General features: G+C 56.7%; 1 protein-coding gene across 2 annotated transcripts in view; it reads left to right on the top strand.

Annotated features, from left to right (window-relative positions):
• RCOR1 (REST corepressor 1) overlaps positions 1 to 25,545 on the top strand; it is a 93,670-nt gene extending 68,125 nt beyond the window's left edge. For both annotated transcript variants that reach the window (XM_084896600.1, XM_084896599.1), the window contains 9 exons: positions 7,845 to 7,897; positions 9,147 to 9,308; positions 9,810 to 9,928; positions 12,764 to 12,842; positions 15,830 to 16,024; positions 20,367 to 20,444; positions 20,586 to 20,643; positions 21,019 to 21,248; positions 23,066 to 25,545. In XM_084896600.1, coding sequence (XP_084752726.1) covers positions 7,845 to 7,897; positions 9,147 to 9,308; positions 9,810 to 9,928; positions 12,764 to 12,842; positions 15,830 to 16,024; positions 20,367 to 20,444; positions 20,586 to 20,643; positions 21,019 to 21,248; positions 23,066 to 23,107 — 1,016 coding nt within the window. In that variant the 3' untranslated portion in view covers positions 23,108 to 25,545. The remainder of the gene's footprint in view (positions 1 to 7,844; positions 7,898 to 9,146; positions 9,309 to 9,809; positions 9,929 to 12,763; positions 12,843 to 15,829; positions 16,025 to 20,366; positions 20,445 to 20,585; positions 20,644 to 21,018; positions 21,249 to 23,065) is intronic.
• Positions 25,546 to 26,791: the final 1,246 nt, after the last annotated feature.

The following is a 26,791-nucleotide window of genomic DNA, read 5'->3' as shown; positions in this document are numbered from 1 at the left end:
TTGGCTCCATGGGCTTGATGCTCAGTAGGGGGCATGCAGGAGGGAGCCTGTTGATGATTCTTTCTCATCATTGATGTTTCTCTCTCTCTGCCCCTCTCCCTTCCTCTCTGAAATCAATTAAAGTATATTTAAAAAATATATATTTTAAAAATTCTTCAGCATATAAGGCACATTTTGGTGCAGTTGGCCAGACTGGAATACAGACAGTGTTACTTCAATGTTAGATGTACTGTTCCGTGGTTAAGAGGATATAGATACCTAGAGTTGGAAAACAAATGCTAAGCTTGTAATTTGAATAAATATATGCTGAGTATTTAAGACGAGTACAAGGCCATAACATATGAGTCTCTCAAATGGTTCAGGAAAGAAGTTGCATGCACACATGAGCTTGTTTTTATTATTGAAAATAGCCTAGAGGTCCTCCCCTCGCCATGGGGTATAACACTGCTAACGTGTTGTTTTTACGCCTTGTCACTAGGCTCATGTGCACTCTGCTTTTAGCACGTGTGGAGCATACTGTATAGAATAGCTTCCAACTTTAATTTTCCTGATTAGAACAAACTGAATTTTGATCCCGAATAACATTCCAGCATGTTTAACCGTGCTGGTGAGTTCAGAGCAGTCGGGAGCTTGTATCTCCCTCCCGATGGAAGAACACAGCAGTGCACCCAGTTGCCAGCTGCTCGATTTGTTTAACCATATCCCCATTCTTGACCACGGACACGTTTTCATTTCCCTTCGATGAGTACCGCGCGTGAGCAGGACTCTCAGTGTCCGTCCAGTAGAAACAAAGTTCCTTCCTGATTCTGCAGGTGGGTTTCCAGGCCAGCGCATTCTCAGCTCTTCTCCGCACGGTGGCAATTGGAAGTGGCTGTTTGTGTAATTACTCTGCCAGGCACCGAGCTCTAGAAAGCAGACTGTTTTCATCATGGCTATAGAAGCAGCATGGGGCACACACAGTAGGGCTAAAAGACACTGAATCTGCCAAAACTGGTTTGGCTCAGTGGATAGAGCGTCGGCCTGCGGACTGAAAGGTCCCGGGTTCGATTCTGGTCAAGGGCATGTACCTTAGTTGTGGGCACATCCCCAGTGGGGGGATGTGCAGGAGGCTCCTGATCAATGTTTCTCTCTCATCGATGTTTCTAATTTTCTATCCCTCTCCCTTCCTCTCTGTGAAAAAATCAATAAAATATATTAAAAAAAAAAAAAAAAAGAGGCTTACTGAGTCAGTGGAGAATAGCTAAATGTAAACACACTAGTTTGTTGTAAAACCTTCCTTTGCAGCCTGCTTTGGAAGCTCAGGTTTCTTTATTGGCTGAGGAGCCCCATCCCCTAAGACTGGAGCATTGAAAACAGTAGTGTTTACCAGGGAAAAGGTGTCCCCCCAACAGGCATGCCTCCTCTGTTCTCACTGTGCCACCGCAGCTTAGCTGAGAAACGGGCCACAGGGGCAGTGCCTTGTGTGAAGGTTGTGGAGGGCAGAGCCTGGGGTCCGTCCCCAGGTGCAGGCCATGGCCCCTTCCCGGCTGCTGGAGTCTCACGTAGGCCCTCGCCGCGCGCTGTGCAGGGTGCTGCTGTGCAGGGTGCCGTGCGGAGGGAAGGCCAGTGCCTTCCCGGCAGAGAGGTGGGTCACCAGACAAACGCCTGTGCAGGAGCTTGGTGCACAAGCTGAGAAGTCCTGCTTGCGGGCGTTTAGATCCTTCTCGGACCGCCTCCTCCCCGGCGGTAACCCCTCAGCAGGAGGCGGCCTTGAACATGTGCTTTTCAAAAGAGCCTCTTGGTCACTGAAAGATTTTTTTTTTTTTTAAAGACAAAGACTGAATTTAAAAAAATATATATATATTTTATTGATTTTTTTACAGAGAGGAAGGGAGAGAGATAGAAAGCTAGAAACGTCGATGAGAGAGAAACATCGACCAGCTGCCTCTTGCACACCCCCTACTGGGGATGTGCCTGCAACCAATGCACATGCCTTTGACCGGAATCGAACCTGGGACCTTTCAGTCTGCAGACCGACGCTCTACCACTGAGCCAAACCGGTTTCGGCTGAAAGGAGATTTTTTTGTGAGGCTGACACTCACAAATTCACCACCTCAAGCCACAGTTCTCTTGTGTTATGGCTTTGCTGTTGTCATAGTCTTTTCAGTCCTAAACCTTAAAACACGTGGTGCTGTTGAGAAGATTTTCATCACATTTACTGGGGAATGTTATCAAACCCATGCTCTTTACACTTTGCTATTTGCTTTAGCTCATTGATGCTCAAAACTGCCCGCCACTACCCCTGAGGCACCCAGAAACGGCCCAGACCACCTGCAGTGCCGGGCCCGCCTGGAGCTCAGAGTGCGTGCTGAGAACCCACCACGCTGTGTCCTCCGTGTGCTTCGCTGTCACAGCACGGCACACTCATAACACTGCATGTGCGTGCACACATCACACACGCAGCTGTGCACACGATATGCACAGCAGGGCGGAGCCCAGGAGCGGGATTGGAGGAAGTGGATGCGGTGGTCATAGACCGGGGCAGCGTTCAGGGCTGGCCAGCCTCTGCGGTTTCTCTTGTTAAGCGAATCCCGTGTCTGAACTGCACCCTCACCTGTACGTGACGCGCCCAAGTACTTAGGAAGGAGGTCTCCGCTCTGCCGCCTCGGGGACTGGGCAGGGGCCCTGGCCTTGCTCTGGTTCTGGGGAGCACTGTGGCTGCAGCCTGCTGGTTCCCGACGGGCCGAGGACGGATCAGGGTCAGGGCTCTTCCCCGGGAGGCGCTCAGTGTGGCTGAGGCCCAGTCCATGCTGCCCGGCTTTTTTTATACCGCGTCTCCCCCCCCCCCCCCCCCACATACCCACACCCCCACCCAGCCTCTCTTCATGTGGGGAATGTTCCTTCAGTAAAGGGAGATGCAGACCTCGTTTGAGCATGGTTCTGTTCTTAGCTCATGTTGTACAAAACAAAACAGAGCAAACCGTATGATTGTGAGTCTGCAGTTGCTGTGAGGGTCTGAGTCATGAGTGCGTTGACTTGATGTGAGAGACGCAAGGAGAGAGTGTCACTCGCTGACTTTTTCACGTTAAACTCAAGAGATCACTGATGCAGTCTGTTAGCGTGGGAGACACTTTAAGGTCGTGAACACTCCACTCATACGGAGGAGGAAACCGGTGCAGAGGGGTGAGCTTACCAGTCACGCCGCAGATCCTGGATGGAGGGTGGTAGGGGGTGCAGAGCAGCAGCAGGTGCTGAGCTGCCTGCGGATGTGGGAGGTGTGGCCGGGCGCTCACAGTTCTCATTTCCACCTGATCCAGTGTCTGCGGGACTGGCTGGGTTGTGTTGTATTTACTGGGTGCAGGAGGGTGGGGGCGCTTTTCCTTCCTTCCTTCCTTCCTTCCTTCCTTCCTTCCTTCCTTCCTTCCTTCCTTCCTTCCTTCCTTTTAACGTATTTTTATTGATTTCAAAGAGAAAGGGAGAAGGAGAGAGAGAGAGAAACATCAGTGATGAGAGAGAATCATTGATCAGCTGCCTCCTACATGCCCCCCACTAGGGATCGAGCCTGCAGCCCAGGCATGTGCCCTTGCTGGAACCGAACCTGGGACCCTTTAGTCCGCAGGCTGATGCTCTATCCACTGATTACGCCCAAACCAACTGGGGCGACAGCAAGAAACAGCATTTTCATGGAGGACGTGTGTTCGTTGCTGACTCAGGAGTACTGACTCATTGTATCTTACTCTGGCTTGTCTTGTGGCTTGTGCTTTTCCCCCTGACTTGGAGTGTCATTGAAATGGTAACTGTAGTGACAGTTATGCCCACCAGGTGGCATCATTGCTTTCCTTACATGATTTAAGCTCCTTTGGAGTCTGAGGTACAGTGATTGCTCGTTTTGTTTTAATAGTAAAAGGAGATACCACGATATTTATTATGTTCTTGAAGAAACTGGTGCCATGCTTCCTTTTCAGTGCCTAATGCCACTGCCAAGGTTACCACGATAAACCATTTGAGAAGCTCACCCACCTCCGGTGCCCGCTCCTGCTCTGCATGGACATGCACCGCCCCCGGTGGTCCGACTCGGGGCTCCTGGGAGGGCGGGGATAGGAAACTGGCAGTGCTCACCTGCGCTCTTCCTTACGTTTGCAGCTGAATTTGAGACTCTGACTAACGGTACTAAGGGCATGTAGCTCTCCGATTAAACATGAGTATAGAAACAAACGACGCCCTGCACACGGCAGCCAGTTGTCACCACTGCCGTCACCAGCCGGGGTTCTGGTTCCCTCCTTCCATTCCGCGGTGCACCAGGCCGAGCAGCTCGGATCGGCTCTGTGCCGTGGAGGCGGAGCCGTGTGGGGGGCCTTCTCCCTCCCTCCTTTTCTCCAGAGGGAGGATAGGCATGGACAGGGGTACACACCCACCTCCCGCGTCAGACACCCACTTTCCGAGTCACCTGCCTTCTTGAGCATCCGTATCTTCGTTGTGAATGAGGGTGTCCGTGCAAGTGTCGGAGAGAATCAGAAAGAAAACACAGAGCAGTGGCTGGCACAGGGAATTATCAGATGTCAGCTGCTGTCATCACCCGGTGTCCCTGTCTAACCTTAGGAAGCTTCCCTGACTACCACCGCCACTCTCAGTACTTACTGATCTCTCCAGCGCCCTGGCACCGGCATCTGTACGTGATTTGGTGTCTGTACTTGGGATTCTCTTCTGGTGCCAAGCTACTGAAGGAAGTCAGTTTTCCTCTGTAGTTTGCCTGTTACTCAGTAGACTGTTCTGTACTTAGTAAGCGTAGCTCAATATATTCTTTTAAAAAAAATATCTATTTTATTGATTTTTTTTTTACAGAGAAGAAGGGAGAGGGATAGAGAATTAGAAACATCGATGAGAGAGAATCATCGATTGGCTGCCTCTTGCACACCCCCTACTGGGGATGTACCCGCAACCAAGGTGCATGCCCTTGACCAGAATCAAACCTGGCACCCTTGAGTCTGCAGGCCGATGCTCTATCCACTGAGCCAAATCGGTTAGGGCAGCTCAATATATTCTTGATGAGGCATTTGTGAATTTTCTTTTTTAAAAATGTTATTTTTTAGTTAAAGTTTACATTGACTGTCGTTTTGCATTAGTTGCAGGTGTACAGCATAGTGGGTAGACAGTCATACTTGACAAAATGTCTCCTGGTGTTCCCAGCACTCACCTTGCACCATACATAGTTATTACCGAACTAGAGGCCTGGTGCACAACATTCGTGCCTGGGGGGGTCCTCTCAGCCCCACCTGCACCCTCTTCAATCCAGGACCCCTTGGGGAATGTCTGACTGCAGTTTGGTGTGTGTGTGTGTGTGGATCGGGCCTAACCGGCAGTCGGACATCCCTCTCACAATCCTGGACTGCTGGCTCCTAATCGCTCACCTACCAACCTGCCTGCCTGATCACCCTTAACTGCCCCCCCCCCCCCCCCTTCCTGGCTTGATTGCCTCTCACTGCCTCTGCGTGCCGGTAGTGAGAGGCAATCTGATCGCCCCTAACTGTCCCTCTCCCTGCTGGCCTGGTCACACCTAAGTGCCCCCTGCTGCTGGCCAGATCACCCCCAACTACCCCCTCCCTGCCGGCCTGGTCACTCCTAACTGTGCTCTTCCCCCCCCCCTCCCCATTTGGTCACCCCTACTTCCCCCCTGCTGCCGGCCTGATTGCCTCTTATTGCCCTTGGTTGCCCCTAACTGTTCCACACACACACACACACACACACACACACTCACACTCACACAACCAACCAGCCTGGTCGCCCCATGCAGCCTGCTTGTTCAGTCGTTTGGTCGACCCCCACCATCCCCTGCCAAACTGGTTGTAGGCAGCCATCTTGTGAGGGCATGAGGGTTAATTTGCATATTACCTCTTTATTATATAGGATTATATGGGACTAGAGGCCCGGTGCATGAGGTTTGTGCACTGAGTGGGGGCCAGCCTGTGCCCTCTTGCAGTCCAGGACCCCTCGCTCCTTACCACCCGCCTGCAGTGGAGGAGGCGAGAGAGGCTTCCACCACCTCCGCTGCACTCGTCAACCATGAGCCCAGCTTCTGGCTGAGCAGCGCTCCCCCTGTGGGAGCACACTGACCACCAGGGGCAGCTCCTACACTGAGCATCTGTCCCCTGGTGGTCAGTGTGCGTCTTAGCGACTGGTCATTCCACTGATCGGTCAATTTGCATATTAGCCTTTTATTATATAGCATTATATAGGAGGATTACTGACCGTATTGTAAATTTTCTTGAGGAATCCACTCTTAAGTGATGTTACTCCCAAAACATAACTCAATCACTGTGCTTTCCATAACATTAAGTACTTGTCAAAAAAGCAAAGCCTGCGTACAGTCTGTGTAATTTCCTAAATTAGCGGAGTGCTTTGCATCTTAGGCATCGGCATTTAAGATTGGACTCTTTTCCTCAGTGGTTTCCACAGGAATTTTCAAGTTTTAAAAAGACAGCATTATGCAGTGACAGGCTGCTTCTGAAGCAGCGAGCACTGAACTCTGACCGACAAGCTGCGGTCAGCTCAGTGCAGGAGGGCAGTCCGCTGCTTCCTGCACCGGGCTCCCGCTACTGACCCCTGCGCCCTGGGGAGGGGAGGGCAGGGCGCCGGGTGCAAAGGTACAGGCCCCAGAACATGTCCTGGCAGCTCCTTAGCCACCTGGCCTTTGCCCTGATCACACCTTCCTGAGGGCTCCCTGCCTCGGGCTCGCTCCCTTCCATTTCATCTCTCATCCTGGGAAGCTTCCAGTCATCCTCTGTTTTCTTAGCAGGGCATATGCAGTGACTTTTATTTTCTTAGGCTGCAAGCTAGTTTTGCTTAAGGAGATCGAGGGAGGCTTTGAAAATTCATATTTCATTTTCATTATGTCCTCCCAGCAGCTCCCGGCACGTTTGTGGGGACGTGGGGAGTCAGGGAGGCGGGAGTCAGGTGCCAGGAGCGGTGGTGGCCGCGGGGCCTGGTTGGCCAAGGAGGAGCCCAGGCCGGCCCACAGCATCACTTGTTCAGACCCTGGTTCATTGTGAGCGAGGCCGGGGAGCCGCTGAGGGAAGCGGCCTCCACCTGACAGTGCCCAGTGTCCACCCGGGCCAGGCCCGCTCTGTCAGCCAGAGCGGGCTCCCCGCGCCTTTCTCCCAGGGCTGACCTGCTGGGAGAGGAGCCCGCACCCCTCCCGGCACTCCACAGCCCCCAGCACCCACTCTGCAGGGTTCGCTGAGCCCTGCACACACACCCCCGCCCCCCCCCCCCCCCCCGGCACTCCACAGCCCCCAGCACCCACCCCGCAGGGTTCGCTGAGCCCCACACCCCACCCGGCACTCCACAGCCCCCAGCACCCACTCCGCAGGGTTCACTGATCGTCGTTGGGCCTGGGACAAGGAGAGGGATGGCCACATGTCTGTGCAGTGGGTGTCGGATAGGATTCTCCTCAGTCACTCCTCCCACCTGCAGGGCCTGAGCATTCTGCTGCGCAGCCTGAGTGGCGCTGGGTGTGGGCTCTTTCCCTTCCCTTAGAGGTGAGGCTGGGAACCTGCAGGCGGGCCTTACAGGCCACCTTGCTCGCACCCGGCACCGCCCGCAAAGGTTCTGCCCTGCCGGCCAGCGTTGCATTAAACACAGCAGTGAGAGCGAGCGCGTGAAGAGTGCTTTGTTCGTGTTCCAGCTGGTGGTTTGGCTAAGCTCTGGTGGCAGCAAGGGGAACAGACGGGCTTCCTGAGCCGCGGCCACTGGACTGCCTCGCCCGGGGAGAGCCGTGTGGAGGCGGACACGCAGTCCCCGCTGCTGCTCACCGCGGCCGCACTGAGCGCATTTGGTTCTGCCCGCTCACGGCCTGTCTTGTCTTTCAGTGGACGAGTACATCTCCATCGCCAAGGAGAAGCACGGCTACAACATGGAGCAGGTAACTTGAGCTTCTTTCTGTGTTCGGAACGGGCTTAGGAGCGGCCACTCGGTGTGGTGGGGGTGGTGTGGCCGTGGTGTCACAGCGGCGTCACCGGGCTTTGGCCCCTCGCACCGCCCGGGGGCCTGCTTGCGAGGAGCCTTGAGGTGGGTGGTGGCGGGTGGTCCGGCCCCTGGGGCCGCGGGGCAGTGAGCGGTCCGGCCCCTGGGGCCGAGGGGCGGTGGAGGCCGCACGGGCTGCAGGGCACGTGCTTTCTTGCGTGACCGTGTGAGCTGTTCCTTTGTGGCTTCGGTGGTATTCCTGACCCGGGCTGCCACACTCAGACCTGCTGTGTTTCAGTGTTAATTGTTTTGAGTCACTTCCAGGTGTAAGATTTGGGTAAGGCTTCGTTTAAAAACGGCTCGGAGCCTGTGACACCCATTCTGATCCCTGTCCTCAAACGAGCCCGGGCGCGGGCTGTCTTTCCTGGTCTGGCCTCGGTGCAGCCCGAGGCGCCGGCATCACCCCTGCCCTCGTGCCTGGGACACCGGGATGGGAGTGTGGAGGCCTCGGCCTTGTTTTCAGTTGTTCTGTCCTGTGAGCTGCTCAGAGGCAGCGTAAGAGGGTCGTTCCAGAGAGGACTGGCTGCTTCTCGTGTCCTAACCCCGCTTGTGAGCGGATGAGCTGCCCAGAAACTCACCCATGTTTATGCTGTCCAGAGGGTAGCCATCGTTGGGGGGTGAGTGGAAGTGTCCCTGTGGGAAGGTCCTTGCTTTAGAGGTGTAATGAGGACGCTCCTCAGGAAGTCCCGAGCCCCCTCTCCCGTTTCTCCGTGCTCCTCATCCAGCGTGTTTTCCTTTCTGAGCGGATGCACCCACAGCATCGTATTTGCAGGGGCTCCTTTTTCCCTATCCTCTCCGAGGATGTTTTTTGTTGATTTTAGGGAGAGAGGGAGAGAGGAAAACATGGACTGGTTGCCTCCCGCAACCAATCCCCCCAACCGGGGTATGTGTCCTAGGAATTGAACCCGCCACCTCTGGCCTCCAGGACGGCGCTCAGCCTCCTGAGCCCCAGCTGCGGGCGGGCAGGCTTAGTGCCCGGGGCCTCCAAGTCCAACCGGAGAAGTGAGGCTGGTGCCTGCTGAGCCCGGGTGCCTGGGACGGAGAACGTGCGGGCAGGGCCATGCCTCGGGGCGGCCACGTGCCACCTGTGGCCATGCTCACGTGCGTGCACGCCTTTGGTCTCAAGTCTCACCAGTGCTCTCTTCCAGGCTCTGGGGATGCTCTTCTGGCACAAGCACAACATCGAGAAGTCCCTGGCTGACCTGCCCAACTTCACCCCCTTCCCCGACGAGTGGACGGTGGAGGACAAAGTGCTGTTCGAGCAAGCCTTCAGCTTCCATGGGAAAACCTTCCATAGAATCCAGCAGATGGTGAGTGGATGAGACCCCCCCGCCCCAGCGCACAAAGGGCAGGGGATCTGCACTGCAGGGGGCACTCCCTGGCACTTCCCAGCCTGAGGCTGTGACACCCCCCCCCCCTTGTTCAGACGCCCCAGAAGGTGAGGGAAGGCTTGGGAAAGGAGGAGGTGCCCATGGGCCTGTCTGCCTGGAAGGGCTGCTTGCTTCTCACTCCAGGCTGCTGCTGGGGCCCCTCCCCGCTGCTGGGCCATGAGGGCTCCATGAACTAACTCTTAGAGTGACCCAGATTCTGTCAGACGCGCTGGCGGCTTCATGCGTGTGAGAACGGCCGAGTCCCACTCAGTCACACCTAGTCCTTTGGAAGTGGATGGAGTTTCTTCATGATTTTCCCTTGTTGGGGAAGGGCTGTGACTTCTGACATTGGAGTGCGTGAGCGTGACCCTAATAAGTGTATGTGAGCCTTCGCCACTGACAGGTTAGTGTTGAGTCTAAGCCAGCTCGTCCTTCCTGTAGCTTCCTGACAAGTCCATCGCCAGCCTGGTGAAGTTCTACTACTCGTGGAAGAAGACGCGGACCAAGACCAGCGTGATGGATCGCCACGCTCGCAAGCAGAAGCGCGAGCGGGAGGAGAGGTGAGCCGGGCGCGCCTCCCGTGGGGCCTTCGGTCACTAGACGCTGTGACTGGTGACACAGGCGAGACGGTGGCTGCGTTTCCCCGGGCCTTCCTGCTGGAACCAGGCTCACCGCGTGCTGCCCTCCCTCACTGCGGCTGCCCTTGCCTCGCCACTCTCCTCTCACGCCCCCGAGGGCAGCTTTAAAAACGGATTTAAGACAGAGAGGGTGGGGCCGAAGCCGGTTTGGCTCAGTGGTAGAGTGTGGTCTGCGGACTGAAAGGTCCCAGGATGGATTCTGGTCGAGGGCATGTACATTGGTTGCGGGTGCATCCCCGGTGGGGGGTGTGCAGGAGGCAGCTGGTCGATGTTTCTCTCTCATTGACATTTCTAGCTCTCTATCTCTCTCCCTTTCTCTCTGTTAAAAATCAATAAAATATATTAAAAAAAAAAAAAAAAAAAAAGACAGAGAGGGTGGGGAATCCAGTCTGTTGTCCCTGTGTACACACTCCGGGGACTCGCATGTGCCTGGCGGGGACCGGCCCACAGCCCGGTGCACAGGACGGCGATCCGAGCCCGAGCCGGGCCTGTGCGGCGTCTCCGACAGCAGGTCTGCTTTCCTGGCCTCGCTTTCCAGTCAGCTTTTTGTTCCTCCTCACTCAGGGTGCCTTCCCACTGACCTTAGAGAAGGGGGAGGGGGGGGAGGGGCTGAGAGAAACATGGGTGATGGCTGCCTCCTGCATGCGCCCTGACCAGGCCCAGGCCTGGGAGGAGCCTGCCACCAAGGTACATGGCCTTGACCGGAATCAAACCCAGACCCTTCAGTCCGAGGGCCGACGCTGTGTCCACGGAGCCCCACGGCCAGGGCTCTGCGTGGAGCACCGGATGTGCTTGCGCAGATGCATTGGCGTGTGCTCGTGTTTGGGGTGGGGGGCCCGTGTTTGGGGTGGTGCAGGGGTCCTCAAACTTTTTAAAGTGGGGGCCAGATCACGGTCCCTCAGAGAGCTGGAGGGCCGGACTATATGAACTACTAATTCCTACTGTAACACCTCGGCTGCGCTCACTGCCCAAAAAACCTGGCCGGCCGGATCAGACTCCTCTGCGGGCCGCATGTGGCCCATGGGCCGTAGTTTGAAGACCCCTGCCACCTGATGCCAGTACAGTTTGAATTTCCTTCTCCCCTCTTCAACCGTTTTGTGAGAGAGAGAGAAGCGTTTCGTGTTTCTTAGTAAACACGAGCTTTACAGCGCGTTTAGTGAAAGGATGCGTCCTGGTCACCAGGCCCTCGGCCTCTGTGGGCACAGCGCAGGGGCGTGGCCGCGCGGGAGCACACAGGCTTCAGTTCAGACCCAGCTCGCCCGCCCCAGCCCCAGGCCCTGCCCCAGCTCGCTAGCTCCAGCCCCAGCTCGCCTGCCCCTGCCCCTGCCCCGCCCCATCCCAGCCCAGCCCCTCGGCTGCGAAGGAAGGCGCTTTAGGGCCAGGCGCCCACACAGCCCAGGGGCCTGTGGGTTAGGTTGGTGGTACTAGAGGCAGCTTTTTAAAGTTACGTTTTCCAGTTTTTGCATGTCTCGTTTTTATGAACTAGTGATAATCTGGGCCATCTCAGAGAGCATTGTGATTTCCAGTTAAAGGAGCAGCAGGGGGACGGGCTGAGAGGGGAGCACACCCTGCGAGCGTGCTGCCTCTCTGCCAGCCGGGAGCGGTGCTGCGGCCCCGCCTCGCTCTCCCCTGCGAGCCGTGTGCGCTGGCCGGGGCGTGTGCGCTGCCCCGGGGCGTGTGCGCTGCCCCGGGCGTGTGCCAGGCTTGGTCTTCAGCTGCACACGGGCGTGCCGGTGAGTGGCAGCTCTCCTCACGCCAGAGAAGCGTGGCAGACGCTCACCGGTGTCCTGGGCGGCAGAGCTGCGCAGTGGCATGGCTGTTCCCGCGCAGGGCGGCTTGTTGCTGAGTGCACTGAGGCTGTTCCTGCGGCAGAGGCCGTCTCCTCACTGAGTCACTGTTAGCACCAAAGCGGCCCCCTGTGCTGAGGAGGAGGGACGCCCAGGTGGTGCCTCCTCCCGCGGGCACGTCATGCCCCCAGATGCAGACGGGGCGCCCGCAGGGGCCCTGCCGTGCAGCCACGGCAGGACGGAGGCAGAGCGTCCTCAGCCAGGCTCTTTCTTTCCTTCACACTCTTTCCTTGGGCCGAGGATGGGGTAGGGGGCAGCGGGGTGCAGGGGGCGTGGTCATCTGGATGCAGGGGGGATGTGGCTGTTGGAAAGCCGAGCCCTCAGTGGTGAGCCAGCGGCAGGCTGCGGGGCCTTGTTCTCTCATTTCCTAGGGATGCTCCCCCGAGCTCTCGTCCTCTCTGAACGCACCCCCATGGAGCCTGAGCTGGAGCGGGCAGCACCGTGGTAAAACGCCGGTTCCCGCCCCTGCCCGCCGGCGCTCAGCCTGGGCCAGGGCGGCGGGCGGCCTGACCGCAGTCCGTGTGCTGGTCAGTGTGCTCCCTGCCAGCCGGCCTGCATTCGGGAATGTTGCTCAGTGGTAGCGACTGGTCGTGTCCCAGCTCGCCACCAGGTCATTACGAGGAAATAGTAAATGCCTTAAATTTTACCTTTTCAGCCGAGAGGAAACACTTTATATAAAGCAACAGGGTTCTAGGCCAGTTTGGGAGTTAGAAACCCGTTTTAATAGTTTATTTTAATCATTTAGACGAAAACAACTGTGGAATTGGTGTTTTATTTAAATTGTAAAAAGGTTTTTATCTCAGAATCTGAAAACATTCTAGTTTTATATCAAATCAGTGTATTGCTTCTATTTGTATATTAAGTACATTAATACAAACTAACCTTGCAGTCACTTTTTCTTGTCTTTCAGTGAGGATGAACTGGAGGAAGCCAACGGAAACAACCCCATTGACCTTGAGCTGGATCAGAATAAGGAGAGCAGAAAGGAGGTATTTTCCCCGTTAGGCAAACGGATGTTTGTAACCTGTCCGCTGAGAATAGGGGGTGTTGGGATGTTAGCCTTTTGAAATGGGGGTTGCAGTCTGGCATCATTTTGTCCATTCATAGCATTGAATCAAGCACCTGTGGGCCCCCCGTGGAAAGCCCGGCTCTGTGGCTCTGGGTCCCCCTGTGGCAAGCCCGGCCCCGGGGCCCTGCAGGGAGGCCCGGCTCCTCAGGCTGCGGCGCTGGCCCCACGGTGGCGGGATGCTCACTGGGGTCACGTGAGTTGTTCTGAAGGAGGAGCCTGCAGTTTTAGTAAACGGCGAGCTCTCTGTCTCAGAGGCTCTGAGGTCTGAGAAAGCTGCTTCAGGCGGAAACCAGAAGGCTAGACATACCTACCGGACCTGGCATCAGTACCGTGTGCTTCTCATGGACAAAGTACAAGCTCATTGAAAAGGGGAAAATGACACCACTTACACACACAGTCACCATGAACATGCTCCCCTGTAAGAATGTGTGGGTGCCGGTCCCTATACACCAAATTTGATCCCTGCTTAGAGCACATAAAAACATTCACCAATGGGTGTATAAGTAAGTGGAACAGTAAATGGGTCTCTCCCCTCTTTCTCCCTCTGCCTTTCTCTCGCTCCCTAAAATAAAAAATTTTTAAATGTTTTTAAGTGGCCCTAGCCAGTTTGGCTCAGTGTTTTGAACCTTGGCCTGCGGACTGAAGTATCCTGGGTTCGAGTCCGGTCAAGGGCACAGGTCCAGGTTTGGGCTTGGTCCCAGTAGGGGGCGTGCAGGAGGCAGCCGATCACTGATTCTCTCTCATCATTGATGTTTCTATCTTTCCCTTCTCTGAAGTCAATAAAAATAAATATTTTTTAAGTGTTTTTAAGTATATACTTATATATTTAATTCTGAGTAAATATTTATTTTAAAATACATAAATGGGATCTTAATCTATATATAAATTTTATAACCTTTCAAATTTATTCTGTTTGAACATATTTTTATGTCAGATACATTAGTGTACACAGCTGTGCCGGGCTGACCGTCAGCCCGGAGTGACGGATGAAGGCTCCTCTCACCTGTTTCTGTGAAGGGGACGAGGCACCACTTGGCTGTCGCCAAGTAGCCTGTTCGCCGCCTCCTTTGGCTTTATTGTCACAACAGCTTGAACTAAAATAACCAGACACAGCCAGCGGGCAAGCAGCCTTGAGGTCGCACACACTCCAAGCACACGCTTCTCCAAGGTCGGGTCTTAAAGACTAAGCACAGAGATTCGAGCAAAACACGCGGGGTCAGACTTGCTTGGAAAAGTCAAGGCAGGGGCTGCCGCCTTCGGCAAGGCCCCCAGAGGCCCCGACCTTTCGGAGATTCCTTACAGACACCCAGCCAAGCCTCCTTCCCGCCCAGCTGTATGTCCCACACCTGTCACTTGAGGAAAGGCATCCGCGGGGGTTTCTGCAGTCCTGCCACGCTTCCTCTTCCAGACAGTGCCAGACTGCTGGCTTCATAACCAAGAATGTGTGCACTAATTTTTTCCATTACAGTTAATTTTTAAAAACATTTTATTGATTTTTTACGGAGAGGGAGAGGGAAAAAGAGTTAGAAACATGGATGAGAGAGAAACATTGATCAGCTGTCTCCTGCACACCCCCTACGAGGGATGTGCCCGCAACCAAGGCACATGCCTTTGACCGAAATCAAACCTGGGACCCTTGAGTCCGCAGGCCGACACTCTACCCACTGAGCCAAACCAGTTAGGTCTATAGTTAATTTCTGGATGTGGGCTGTGGGTCAAAGTGTTCTAGACATGTTTTTAAGGCTTCTTTGGTCTGGTTAAATCACCAAATGGGGAACTCGTCATTCTCGACCGATGGCACTCTGCCAGCGACTCCTAGGAGTCCCAGGGACAAGGCTGCTGGAGGGTCTGCAGCTCAGACGGTCTGAGAAGTCAGACTGGACTTGGGGTGTTTGGTTAGCTTTGTTTTGTTGCATCATTAGGTTCTTCAATGGAACGTTTTAAATGGAAGAGAAAAGGTTGATTTTATATTAATTTCTGTAATTCCTATTTATATAGCTCAATTTCTCAATCAAAAAGAAAAATGCTTAAATCATAGTTTGTTTGCACACTAAAGTGTTATGAAAGCAGACACGCTGTCCATCGGCGGTCTTTGCTGGACAGCTTAGCCCTGTGGCGGCACCGTGGGCCTCTGCTACCCCTGGGGGCTCACTGGCGTGGCCGTGGCCTCTGCCAGCGCTGGGCAATCACTGCCGCGGCCGTGGCCTCTGCCGGTGCTGGGGGCTCATTGCCGTGGCCAGTCTGCATGGCTTTCAGCTCAGTCACACAACGTGGAGGTATTTAAGTGTTTCAGCAAAGCACATGCACTTCTTGCTCTTAAAGGGGTGAGCAGGGAGACACCACGGCTGCTCTGCCTTTCGTTTCTGCAGGTTTGGGATTCAGAGAGAAAGTGCTTAAAAAATAGCATTTCAATGACAGCTTATAGGTCTGGAAGGAGATTTTTAGGGCACAGTTGCCCTAAAAGCTAAGTCATTCCCCCCAAAAATGTGTAAAAAGTCACAATTTCACATTGAAATTTGCGTATTTTAAAACTTGTTTAAAGATTTAAAGAATTTAAGTGGATCTTTATACATGTGCTGAACCAACCACCCTCCTCCCTTTCTTCCCTTTTTCCTTTCCCTCTTTCTCCCCCCCCTTCCCTTACCTCCCCCCCTCCCTGCTTTCCCTCCCTCTTTTCCTCCCTTCTGTCCGTGGCCAGGGTCCCTGTGCACGTGGGGCCGGTGAAGACAAGCAGCCCCTACCCTCTGGGTGCAGGGAGCCGAGGGGCTGCCGTCAGCCTCCGAGTGAGAGTGGGGGTGCAGCTGTGGCAGGAAGTGGGGTCCTCTGCCAGGTGTTCAGGCCGAGCCCAGCTGTTCACTTGGCATTTTAATTTTTATGTCACTTAGTCCACATCTGTGTATTGTGCAGGCGCCCCCCACCGAGTCCGTCCCGCAGATCAAGAAAGAGAAGCACAGCACGCAAGCTAAGAACCGCGCCAAAAGGAAACCCCCGAAAGGGATGTTTCTCTCCCAAGAAGACGTGGAGGCCGTGTCTGCGAACGCCACCGCCGCCACCACGGTGCTGCGCCAGCTGGACATGGAGCTGGTCTCCATCAAGCGCCAGGTACCGCCCGGCCGGGGGCTGACCAGGCCTTGGGTTCGCCGTTCACTCACGCACATGGTCTCCTCCACATCTCCCAGGGCTCGTTCCCTCAAGAATTGGGCAGAAGATCTTCGTACTGGCTTAGCTTTCTCTTAACTTCACCTTGAAGTCGATGTTAAGAGTGTGTGTATAAATGCTTGTGTGTGTGCTTGGTGATTTCCATACGGCAAGCACGCCCAGCTAACTTCTCTCTGAGCCAAGGGATGGCCGTTGGCTCTGAAGCCCCACTCTCGTCGCCTCCGGCCACTGTCACCCTGAGCACAGCGTCACCCGCTCCACTCGTGCCTCTTGCTCACCCCGCCTTCTCCAGGGCGTGGCCTCTATTCTAACTTTAAAACCACCAGTGATGGCAACGCATGTTTTGGATTTTAGAGAAAAACAAGAGGCTCGGTGCACAAAGGTCACACACAAGTAGGGTCCCTGGGCCTGTCTGGCTATCAGGGCCTATCAGGACCTTCCGGCTACTGGCCCGGGCCTCCTTTCCGCACCGCCTCTGGGGGGCAGCGCACTCACAGTGAGCCGTCGCACTCCCGTTCCCACCTGCATGTTAGGCTTTTATATAGATAGATGGATAGAGGACAGGATGTGGTTTCTTGCACGTCTGGTTCTCATGTAACATGAGAGCATCGTGTAGTGTAGAGCCGAGGTTCTCGTTCTTTCTCACTGCCGGGAACAGTTGTACAAAGTAGACGTCTGGGCATTGCAGAGAACACGGTGAACATCTTTTATGTGGCCCTCGCACTGTGTCCAGTTGGCATTGCTGGGGGGGAGCGTGCGTGTGTCCAGCCTCAGAGTGGTGAGTGTGGGTGGGCTGGGCACTTCTTCTCTGGGGGGCATTCGCTATCTTGTGCCTCGAGTGCCAGCTGCATCTCTGGCCTCCACCCCCCAGATGCTGGCAGTGCCCCCACCCGTGTGACCACAGAACTGGCCCGGGAGGAGGGGCGTGGGTTGCCCGTTTTTCTGCTTTGGGCTTGGCTCTCACTCTCCTCGTGGTGCCTTTGAGTCACAGGAGTTCCTCACGTTGCGTCGCCCAGTTTCCCATCTTGTCTCCGTGGTGGTGCTCTGAGTGCTGTTGCCAACCTCCCTGAGGTGAGGGGGTGTCCCGGCATGTGGTCTCCTCCGCTCATCCCTTCCACCCCCATCATCACTGCTGTCTGTGTCCATGAGTTCTCTCCTCAACCATTCACCCCCAGCTGTCAGCCTTCTCCCTGAATCTGTCTGTCTGACTTGTCAGTGCGTGTACGCATTAGATTCCACATCTGAGTGAAATCACACGGTCCTGTCTCCTCTGACTGGCTTACTTCGCTCCGCATAGTGCTCTCCGGAGCCAGCCATGCTGTCACAAAGGGAAAACATTTTCTTTTTAAAAAACATTTCTTTTTACAGCAGAGCAGTATTCCATCGTGTAAATGTACAACAGCTTTTTCTCCCCTCCCCCTGTTTTAAGTCTTACGGAATATTTTGTCTTATCTTATTTTATTGGTACCACAGCTTTTTTAGCCACTTGTCTACTGATGGACACTTGGGTTACTCCAGATCTTGCTGTTGAAAATGACGCTGCAGTGAACACAGATATTCTTCTGAACTAGTGTTTGGGTTTCTTTGGATAAATTCCCAGGAGAGGAATTACTGGGTCATAGGACGGTTGCATTTTCCAAAGTTCTTTATAAAGTTTGGATATTAACCCATCAGATATATCACCGGCAGATGGTCTCCCATTGAGTGGGCTGTCTTTATATTTTGTTGATGGCTTCCTTTGCTATGGAAAATGCTTTAGTTTAATGTGGTTCCTTGTGTTTATTTTTCTTTTGTTGCCCTTGCCCAAGGAGATGCATCAGAAACAATATTGCTACTGGAAATGGCTGTTTTCTTCTAGAAGGGTTATGGTTTCATGTCTACCTTTAAGTCTGTGATCCAGGCTGTGGTGTAAGGTGGTCTGGTGGCATTTGTCTGTGTGTATCTGTCCACGCCTCTTGCCGTGTGGCCTTCAGCCTGTTTGGGTGTGTGTGTGCTCTGCCCGCCCGTGTGTGTGCTCTGCGCACCTGTGTGTGTGTGTGTGCTCTGCACGCCTGTGTGTGTACTGTGTGTGTGTGTATGTGCTCTGCCTGCCCGTGTGTATACTGTGTGTGTGTGTGTGCTCTGCCTGCCCGCCCGCCCGTGTGTGTGTGTGTGCGCGCGTGTGTATGTGTGTGCTCTGCGCGCCCGCGTGCTGCGCGGCCTCTGGGGAAACGGCTGTGTGGGGAGAAGCCTGCCCCTCCCGGCTGCAGGGCAGGGCCTCGGATTTCCGTGCCGCTCCCGGCGGTCGGTGCGGGTTTCCTGTCCGCTCGTCTGTCTGTCCTCCTTCACGGCAGGCGCTGTCTGGGAGAGCGTGGAAGTCGGGGGTCTGGAAAGATAGGTCCTCCGAATTGTCTTGGCCGTTCCTGGCCCTTTGTATCTCCATTTAAACGTAGTCATCTTCTCAACTTCCAGAGAATGTTCCTACTAGGGTCTTGGTTGCGATCGGGTAGAGAATTAACACCATCAGACCATGAGACACCCACACCACAGCCTTCAGTGCTCTGCGTTTTGTTTCCAGTGTGTGGGGCTGCCCGTCCTTGCTGGAGTTGTTCCTCGGTTTCTGGCACCTTCTTGATGTTCTTGTAAAGGACATAGTTTCTTAAATTAACCTTTTCCGCCTGCCCCTCACTCTTTCTTCCTCTCTCCAATCAATATAAAGAAAAAAAGTGGCTCTTTTCTCTGTGTTTATGCGAGTGTGGGAAGCAGCGTGTGGTTTGCATCTGAGTTTGCCTGGAGCATCGCAGCTGACTGCACCGCGGAGCCTCCAGTGGCCCTTTCTGAGCTCCCCTCTCTGCCCCCCTTCCCGCCCCCGTCCTGAGGGTTCACGTCAGTGTTTGCTGCTTAGACTTGTTGGAAGGTCGAATAGGAGGCCAGCTCTCGCTTTGGGGATGAGAACGTGGGTCCGAGGCTGCGCCTGGTGGTGCAGGAGGGAGCGGAGTTGCCCGCTCATCTCAGGGGCACCGCTCAGCCTCCGGCCTCTTTCCAAAGAGGAGGCCAGTCCTCACTGCCCGCCTCCAGGGTGCTGAGGAGGGCTGCCCGCCTCCAGGGTGCGAGGAGGGCAGCCCGCCTCCAGGGTGCTGAGGAGGGCCACCCCATCTTCCAGGGTGTGAGGAGGGCCGCCCCATCTTCCAGGGTGCTGAGGAGGGCCACCCCATCTTCCAGGGTGCGAGGAGGGCCGCCCCATCTTCCAGGGTGCGAGGAGGGCTGCCCCATCTTCCAGGGTGCGAGGAGAGCCGCCTCTAGGGTGCTGAGGAGGACCGCCCCGCCTCCAGGGTGCGAGGAGGGCCGCCCGCCTCCAGGGTGCCGAGGGCCGCAGAACATTGGGGCTCTGCTGGCATGGGAAGCACTCGCCCCAGTCGGGCTACGCTCTCCGGGGCGCATCTGCCCTTCCTCTAGGCCAGTGTTTCCCACACTTTTGACATATGTGCACCTTTTCTATAATTTTCGTAATGCTGAGTACCCCTCGTACTCATGAGAATGTAGAATTAGGCGCAGCTAAGCACGGTGCAGTGCTTATCCCCACCAAACTCCGGTGCAACGCCTACCCCCACCAAACTCCTCCCGTAACCCTGGGGGTACGCACACCACACTCTGGGAAACACTGCTCTAGGGAGACTCCCTGCTCCCCTGCAGCTGCACCCCCTCTTCCTCCAGCGCTGCTGGCTGCTGGCTGCGGTGGGGGAGCAGGAGGAGAGCAGGGCCAGGAGCGGGGCTTTTTGACTGGAAGGCAGCCCTGGGCTCACAGGGCTCTCGGGGTGGAAGAGCGGCTCTCGGGGTGGAAGAGCGGCTCTCGGGGTGGAAGAGGGGCTCGGAGTCCACCTTGCGGAGGGAGCAGGGTCCCCCATGGCCTCTGGCTCCGCCCAGAGCTCGCTGGACTCCGTGTTGGGTTGTGTGTCAGGGAACCGTTCGCCTGGGAATGACAGGAAACCTGACTCACGGCAGCTTGGACAATGAAGGAAATGCTTTAAAAAGGTGTTTTTATTGATCTCAGCGGAGGGGGGAGAAACATCAGAGTTGTTAGCAGCACCGCCTCTCACACCGTTCTCTTCCCCACAAGCCCCGGTGGGAGCCCCGCACCGGCCGGCTCTCCGGGCGCTGGCTCTGCCTCGGGCCCCCCCTGCTGCCATCCCTCTCCCGCCACTTCAGCCTGCGGCAGAGCCCAAGCCCCCGGCCCCTGCCTGCGGCCCAGCCCGCCGTGCCCCACCTCACAGCTTCTTTATTTAAAGTAACAGCCTTTCTCTCTTAGATTCAGAGCATTAAACAGACCAACAGCGCTCTCAAAGAGAAGCTGGACGGGGGCATCGAGCCGTACCGACTCCCCGAGGTAGGCCTGCCGTCCCTGTGGGGGCCAGCCCCGCCCCCCAGCCGCTCCCCGGCCCCCGCCCTCGGGAGTGCGTGAGGCCTGGCCTGAGGGTGGTGGCTCCTCAGGAGGGTGGCTGCTAACGGGACTCGTTTGGGTGTCCAGGTTGTTCAGAAGTTCAACGCGCGCTGGACCACAGAGGAGCAGCTGCTCGCCGTGCAAGGTATGGTCCCTGTCCCTGAGAGCTTTCGGGGAGATGGTGAAATCCCCCACCCCGTGCACTGCTCACGTGGCAGCAGCTCCGGTCATTGTCAGCCACACACACACCCTCTGGCCTCCCAGGTTAGAGCTGCTGTGCAGGGCTCAGCTCTAAGTGTGAGGAGCTCATTTTACAGGCTGAGTGTCAGGGGTTAAGGTCAGGGGAGTGTCCATAGTCACTGCTGGTGGCGTGTTCGCGGGGCGTCTGAGGCAGGGCCGCCCTGACCTCTGTGAGCCGCCGCGGGTGTGGCCCCAGGGCAGCCTGTAGGGCCGTATCGGCTCAGGAAGGCCTCAGCGGGGCCTCGGCGGTTTCTGCCTGTTGAAACCACACTCTCTTCAGCCATCAGGAAGTACGGCCGGGACTTCCAGGCCATCTCAGACGTGATTGGGAACAAGTCGGTGGTACAAGTGAAAAACTTTTTTGTGAATTACCGACGCCGCTTCAACATCGACGAGGTGCTACAGGAGTGGGAGGCGGAGCACGGGAAAGAAGAGGCCAACGGGCCCGGCGGCCAGAAGCCCGTCAAGTCCCCGGACAGCGCGCTCAGGGTCCCCGAGGAGGAGGAGGAGGTGAGCCCGCAGCAGCACACCCCTCCCCGGGGCCACACACACACACACACACACACACACACCCGCGGCGCTGACGGCCGCACCTCGCGGGCAGGTTCCAGGCTGGCCGCCAGTCAGGCACTTGGCTTTGGCCGCGATCTGTGTGAGGAGTTCACTCAGGTTTGTCCCCGGCGTTCCTGATATGTGAATTCCTGGGTACGTCCCTCATGTCACCCTGGCTTCCCACCCAGACTCGCTCATTCCCACCGCCGCTCAGGCCGGAGCGCTCTGCCGGGGAGCGGGGAGCTGCAGTGCCCGGTGCCCGCGGAGCGGCCCTCGCCGTGCTGTCGCCCCTGCGGCCCCGGCCCCGGCCGCGGGCGGGCTCACCACCCCCCCGGGCAGTTTGGAGCGGTCGGCGGGACGGCCAGGGGGTGGTCAGGCAAGGGCTCCCCGAGGCTGCAGGGACCCCGTGCCTCCTGCTGTGGGACAGGTGGTTCTGTTCCCCGTCACAGGGCCCGTCACCGCCTCACTCACTGGCGCGGTTCACGTGGCCGCTTCCCGGTCAGCGTGGCTTTACCAGGAAAGTCCCTCCTCAAGCCTTCCACAGCCCAGGCACGCTTCCCGCCGCCGGCTGTCCTCCGCCCTCGGAGTGTCCGGCCTGCCGGCAGCGTGTGCTGACCCGGCCGCTGGTGAGGGAGGCCCAGCCCCGCCGGGAGGCCCCGGTGCCAGGGTCCGGCCAGCGCGGGGGCCTGCTGCAGCCCTGGCTCACGCGGCATCTGAGCAGCACGAAGGCTCTTCGTCTTTGGCCGTGACTTCGTCCCGGGCGGTTGCCCTTCAGCGGCAGCGCCCTCCTGAGGCCCCGCCCCGTCCGGGAGGCCTGAGCGGTGAGGCCTCGGGACGGGACGTTCCAGTTGGCAGCAGAGATGCTCTCTCCCGAGCGCTGGCCCTTCACACAGAAGGTTGGGAAGCCGGGGCTTGGGCTGCTGAGATCAGGGCTCGTGGAGGAGCCAGCGGGGGGCCCGGGGCTGGGGTGTCAGGGGCAGAGCGAGCGCTGGAAGGGAGGAGGGAGAGGAGGAGCTCCGTGAGTGAGTGGAGGGCTCCATGTCGCTCGGAGTCGACTCGCGATGGACGCCTAGCCCTTTGGGAACCTGAGCGCCCCTGAAGGGTGCATTCCAGCTTCTGGATGCGGAGCTGTTGTTTCCTGGCAGCAAGAGGCCACGAGGGGAGCAGGGCCTACAAGGGACCTTTAGGCTGGAGGCTTGGGGGGGAGTCCAGCTTGAAGCAGGGGGATGCTGTGGCAGCTGTGAAAGAGGGTCCTGCCATCTTGGGGTCTTAGGTGTCCTGTGTCCCCACAGGAGCCCCGGGCCTCCAGCCGTGCTGCCCTCACCGAGCGCGCGCTTTCCCTGGCCGCGTTCTGCTTGTCCTGGGTGCTGGGCGCCCTGACTGGATTCTGCGAGGAGACAGCTGGATGGGGCAGAGCCGGGCTCTGAGCGGGCACCTGGCTGCAGGGCCACACTGTGCGGCCGCCTCCTGGCCGCCTCAGCCCTCTGTGCCCCTGTGTGGGCCAGCAGCAGGCCCCCGTCGCCTTGCAGGACGCCAGAACAAGCCGTTTGCATTGTTTCCTACTCTTCTATAATTTTTTTTATTGATTTCAGAGCAAGGGAAGAGGGAGAGAGGGATAGAAACATTGATTGGCTGCCTCCCACATGCCCTCCATGGGGGGTGGAGCCTGCAACCCAGGCATGTGCCCTGCTAGGAATTGAACCCTGACCTCATGGCTCAAAGGTCAACACTGAGCCAACGCCAGCCGGGCTGATTCTTTGTTCTCCTTTCCTCAGGCCGCTTCTGTTCTCGACGTCAGATACACCTCTGCCTCCTGAGACACCCAGGCCGCTTCCCACACTGGTATGGCGTCCGCGTTACCGGGCATCAGGTATGACACGCATCACCTCGCCATCTGCTCCCACCTGTGGACCAGCAGCTATTACCAAAAACAGCAACACTTCGGTCCTGTGCTACATCTGCCTTAATTCTTTGCTCGTTCCTCCATGCCGGCGCACTAGCTGGAGAGCTCCGCGCATCTCGCGCGGTCTCCGCCTGGGATCTCGCGGCTGCACGGCCCCGGCCCTGGGGCTGCTCCCCAGGCAGAGCTCCGGCCCCAGGGGCTCGCCCACCGTCCGCAGCTTCCGAGCAGGTGGCCGCCTGGAAGGCCCGCCTCTTCCTGCATGGCCCGGATCGCTCCTTTTGCATCATGTCCTTCTCAGCAACTGGACCTGTTGGCCTTCTAGAGGGTTCTCTGGTCCGGTGCGAGGCCCCCACCTAAGCGATCATGTTTCTGGGTATCACCGTGTGTGCAGACTGCAGTAACCTTCACCGTGCCAAACCTCCCTGTTCAGGCCTGCTTCCCGGGAGCGGCCGATGCTGATGGGCTAGTCCGCCAGCCGCTCCCCTGGGCCCGGCGGGCTCCCCGCGGCTCGCAGCAGCACTCTGGACACGTGACTTAAAGGAACACGGACTCCACCCTCTGCCTTCAGCTCTCAGCGTGGCAGCCCGATGGGTGCCGCCTCGTCCCCGCTTCCCCCAAACCAACTCCAAGAGATTGGGTCCGTACACTGCCTGGTGCTTGTACACTTGGACTTGGTGCCTTCTCCTGGGGCCGCCGCCTCCCAGTCCCGATTCTGCTTCAGCGTCGTAGCTCTTTCACATCATTGCTTGCCAAAGATGACATCCCGCGCCCGACGGAGCAGACGTAGACGCCGGGCAGGCCGCCCGGCCCGGAGCAGCTGGGAGGGCTCTGGATGCACGTCGTTCCCCTCCTGGGCAGCCTGGCTTCTCCCCGGCTCCACACGCCTGGTCCTCAGGCCCGATGGGCTGCACACCCCGCCTCCCACAGCCGAGCAGAGCCAGGCGTGAGCAGGTGCTGGTGCTGGTGCTGCTGCTGCTGCTGAGCCGCCATGAGAGCAAGCAGCCCGCGGGGCGCGCACTGCCTGGCTGGACGGGGCAAGTGGAACTTGTGAGAAACGTCCGGGACGTCCGCTCGCTCTGCTCTCCGCGGCCGGAGCGGCTGCGGCTGTGAGCCTGTCGCCCTCCCGCAGCTCTGCCGGCACCGGACGCCGCAGGAGCTTCTGCTGCCGTTCCCCATCATTAAACACTTTCCTGCTTTCAATACCAAAAAGAAAAGTGCGAGGCTTTAAGGCGCATAAGCAATTCTTAAGAATTTAAAATATGCAATTAAAATGGGATGTTTTGCTGACAAGCACCTTGCCTTTTTTAAGTCAGCTGATTTCGGAAGAGGGTCAGCTAGAATCATAGCGTTTGGAATTGGACTTCTGGTTTAAAGGAACCTGGACAAAGGTCACTCTGAAGGGGCAGTAAGAGGGGACTTGCTGAGCTCGCGTCCTCTGTCCCTGCACGGGAGTCCCAGCAGGTGAGGACAGCGGGAGGCAGAGGACAGTCCGGCCCGGTCCTGCCCGGGCAGGGAGCGAGAGAACACAGGGAACCACCCGGGCTGGGCCTCCTCTGCATCGCAAGCCGGCTGTGCAAGTGCAGTGAGGGCCACGGAGCTCCACGTCTGCACATCGCCCCGAGGACACGGCCTGGCAGGGCGGAGGCTCCTTCTCGCACCCCCTCCTCCGGCCTCCCCCCTCCCCGAGTCAGCAGGCCTCCTGCGGGGCTCTCACTGCCTGCGGGTTGTCCCCCCTCGGCCCAGCCTGTGTTCCTTGGGAACCGGTGCCCTGGCCGCGGGGAGCTTGGTGCCCCCCTGCGGCGAGGCAGGGCCAGGCGCCGGCCTGCCTGGCACCGTGCTGTTCGGCCTTCACCTGCTTCGGCGCCACCGCTGGTCTTCCCGCCGGCACGCAGCTGCCGTGGCTCTCCCAGGAAAAGGGCCTGTGGTTTCCACCGCCAGGAGGAAGAGGCGGCGTCTTGGCCTGGCTGCGGGCTGCTCCCGCCGGTTCCACATCTGAGAGCACTGTCCTCAGCTGTCCGCACTGTCTCTGCAATGATGTAAATGCAAGAACCACTCTGCTGAAAGCGAGTGACTGGTCTCACCGACGTGGAGGCCCTTTTAAACATATCAAGACTTCGGTGCATCACAGGCGTGTGGGTGGGAGGTCAGGGACCATGTTCCCTCAGCTTTGTCTTCTTAAAGAGTATCAATGTGAATGTCATAATTATATCTATTTTTGTGCAAGATTTCTCCTAAGTATAAGTTATTGTGCAAAATATAGTACCATTGAAACAAATGATAGTTTTAGTTTAGAATTCCCAAAAGATATAAATTGTATTGCATATGCATTAAAGTTTGTTTTATTTAATTTCATGTAGCTGTGTAAAGTGGTAGGCAGTTTTTCTCGCTTCTCCATGGAAACACCTTGTTACTTGAATGCTGCACTGTCGGTTTGAACGGCGATCAGTTCCGTGATGCGGCTCTTCCCCAGGGAGACCGAGTGGCCCGGAGCCGAGGCCGGCGCACCACGGGGTGGGCTCGCTGTGCGTGCGACCCAGACGCCGTCCCGGGAAACGCTTTGACCGTTTTTAACTGTATACCCTTTGATGCTCACAAACCTCCAATCAGGAAAGCCGTATGAAATACAGCTGGTTTACAACCTGACTGCAGGACAAAGCACGCAGTTTCCCGTGTGTGTAAACTTTCATCAAATGTCGCATGCCTGGAAGTGTGCTCGTGTCACTTTAAATCCCAACTACCCCTGTTTCTGTCTTTCCGAATATCACCTGTACTGTTGGTATGACCGTGCACCAAAAACAAGCCACCAGTGCGTCACACTGGCCAGACCCGCCTGGGCGGGAGGGAGCCAGGGCTGGCCTTGGTGCCGCCTTCCTCCCCAGCCCCTTGCTGAACCCTAAGACCCAGGATTCAAGCTTTTGTTCTGTTTTTAATGCATTATTTTATTTATATTCAGACCTAAGCCCCAAAGTTATAAAACAGCTCTAAAGCTGTATGCAACCACTAAAAATGGCCTCCCCTTTTTAAAAAAAAATATATTTTATTGATTTTTTACAGAGAGGAAGAGAGAGGGATAGAGAATTAGAAATATCGATGAGAGAGAATCATCGACCAGCTGCCTCCTGCACACTCGCTACTGGGGATGTGCCTCCAACCAAGGTACATGCCCTTGACCGGAATCGAACCCGGGACCTTTCAATCTGCAGGCAGACGCTCTATCCACTGAGCCAAACTGGTTTCGGCCAGAAATGGCCCGTTCTTAAGTCATTGCCATCACACCATCGAGAGTTCGCTCCCGAGCCGCGGAACCGTGCGCCGGGCCGTTTTCCTCTGCGTTGCAGGCGGCGGCGGCCACAGCCATTTCCTAACGGCGTGGCCCTTCGGCCTAAAGGGCAGGGAGGTTTGCTCCAGGCTCACCGGGAGCGAGGGGAGCAGCGGGCTGCAGCAGCGGCTCCACCGCCCGCCTCCTGAGTCTTGAAGGCTTCTGGTCATTCGGCCGTCTAGCTTATCTTACCCCAAAATTTCAAAACAGGAAACCTCAATGTGAATGTCCGTTTTTCATCCCAGGAATAAATATAATTACAGACGCCTCGCACTGCTC

The sequence above is a fragment of the Pipistrellus hanaki genome, assembly GCF_964339955.1.
Source record: "Pipistrellus hanaki genome assembly, chromosome: 1".
Classification (NCBI taxonomy): Eukaryota; Metazoa; Chordata; class Mammalia; order Chiroptera; family Vespertilionidae; genus Pipistrellus; species Pipistrellus hanaki.
The sequence above is the reverse complement of the archived record's forward strand: the minus strand, read 5'-3'. Positions and strand labels throughout refer to the sequence as shown.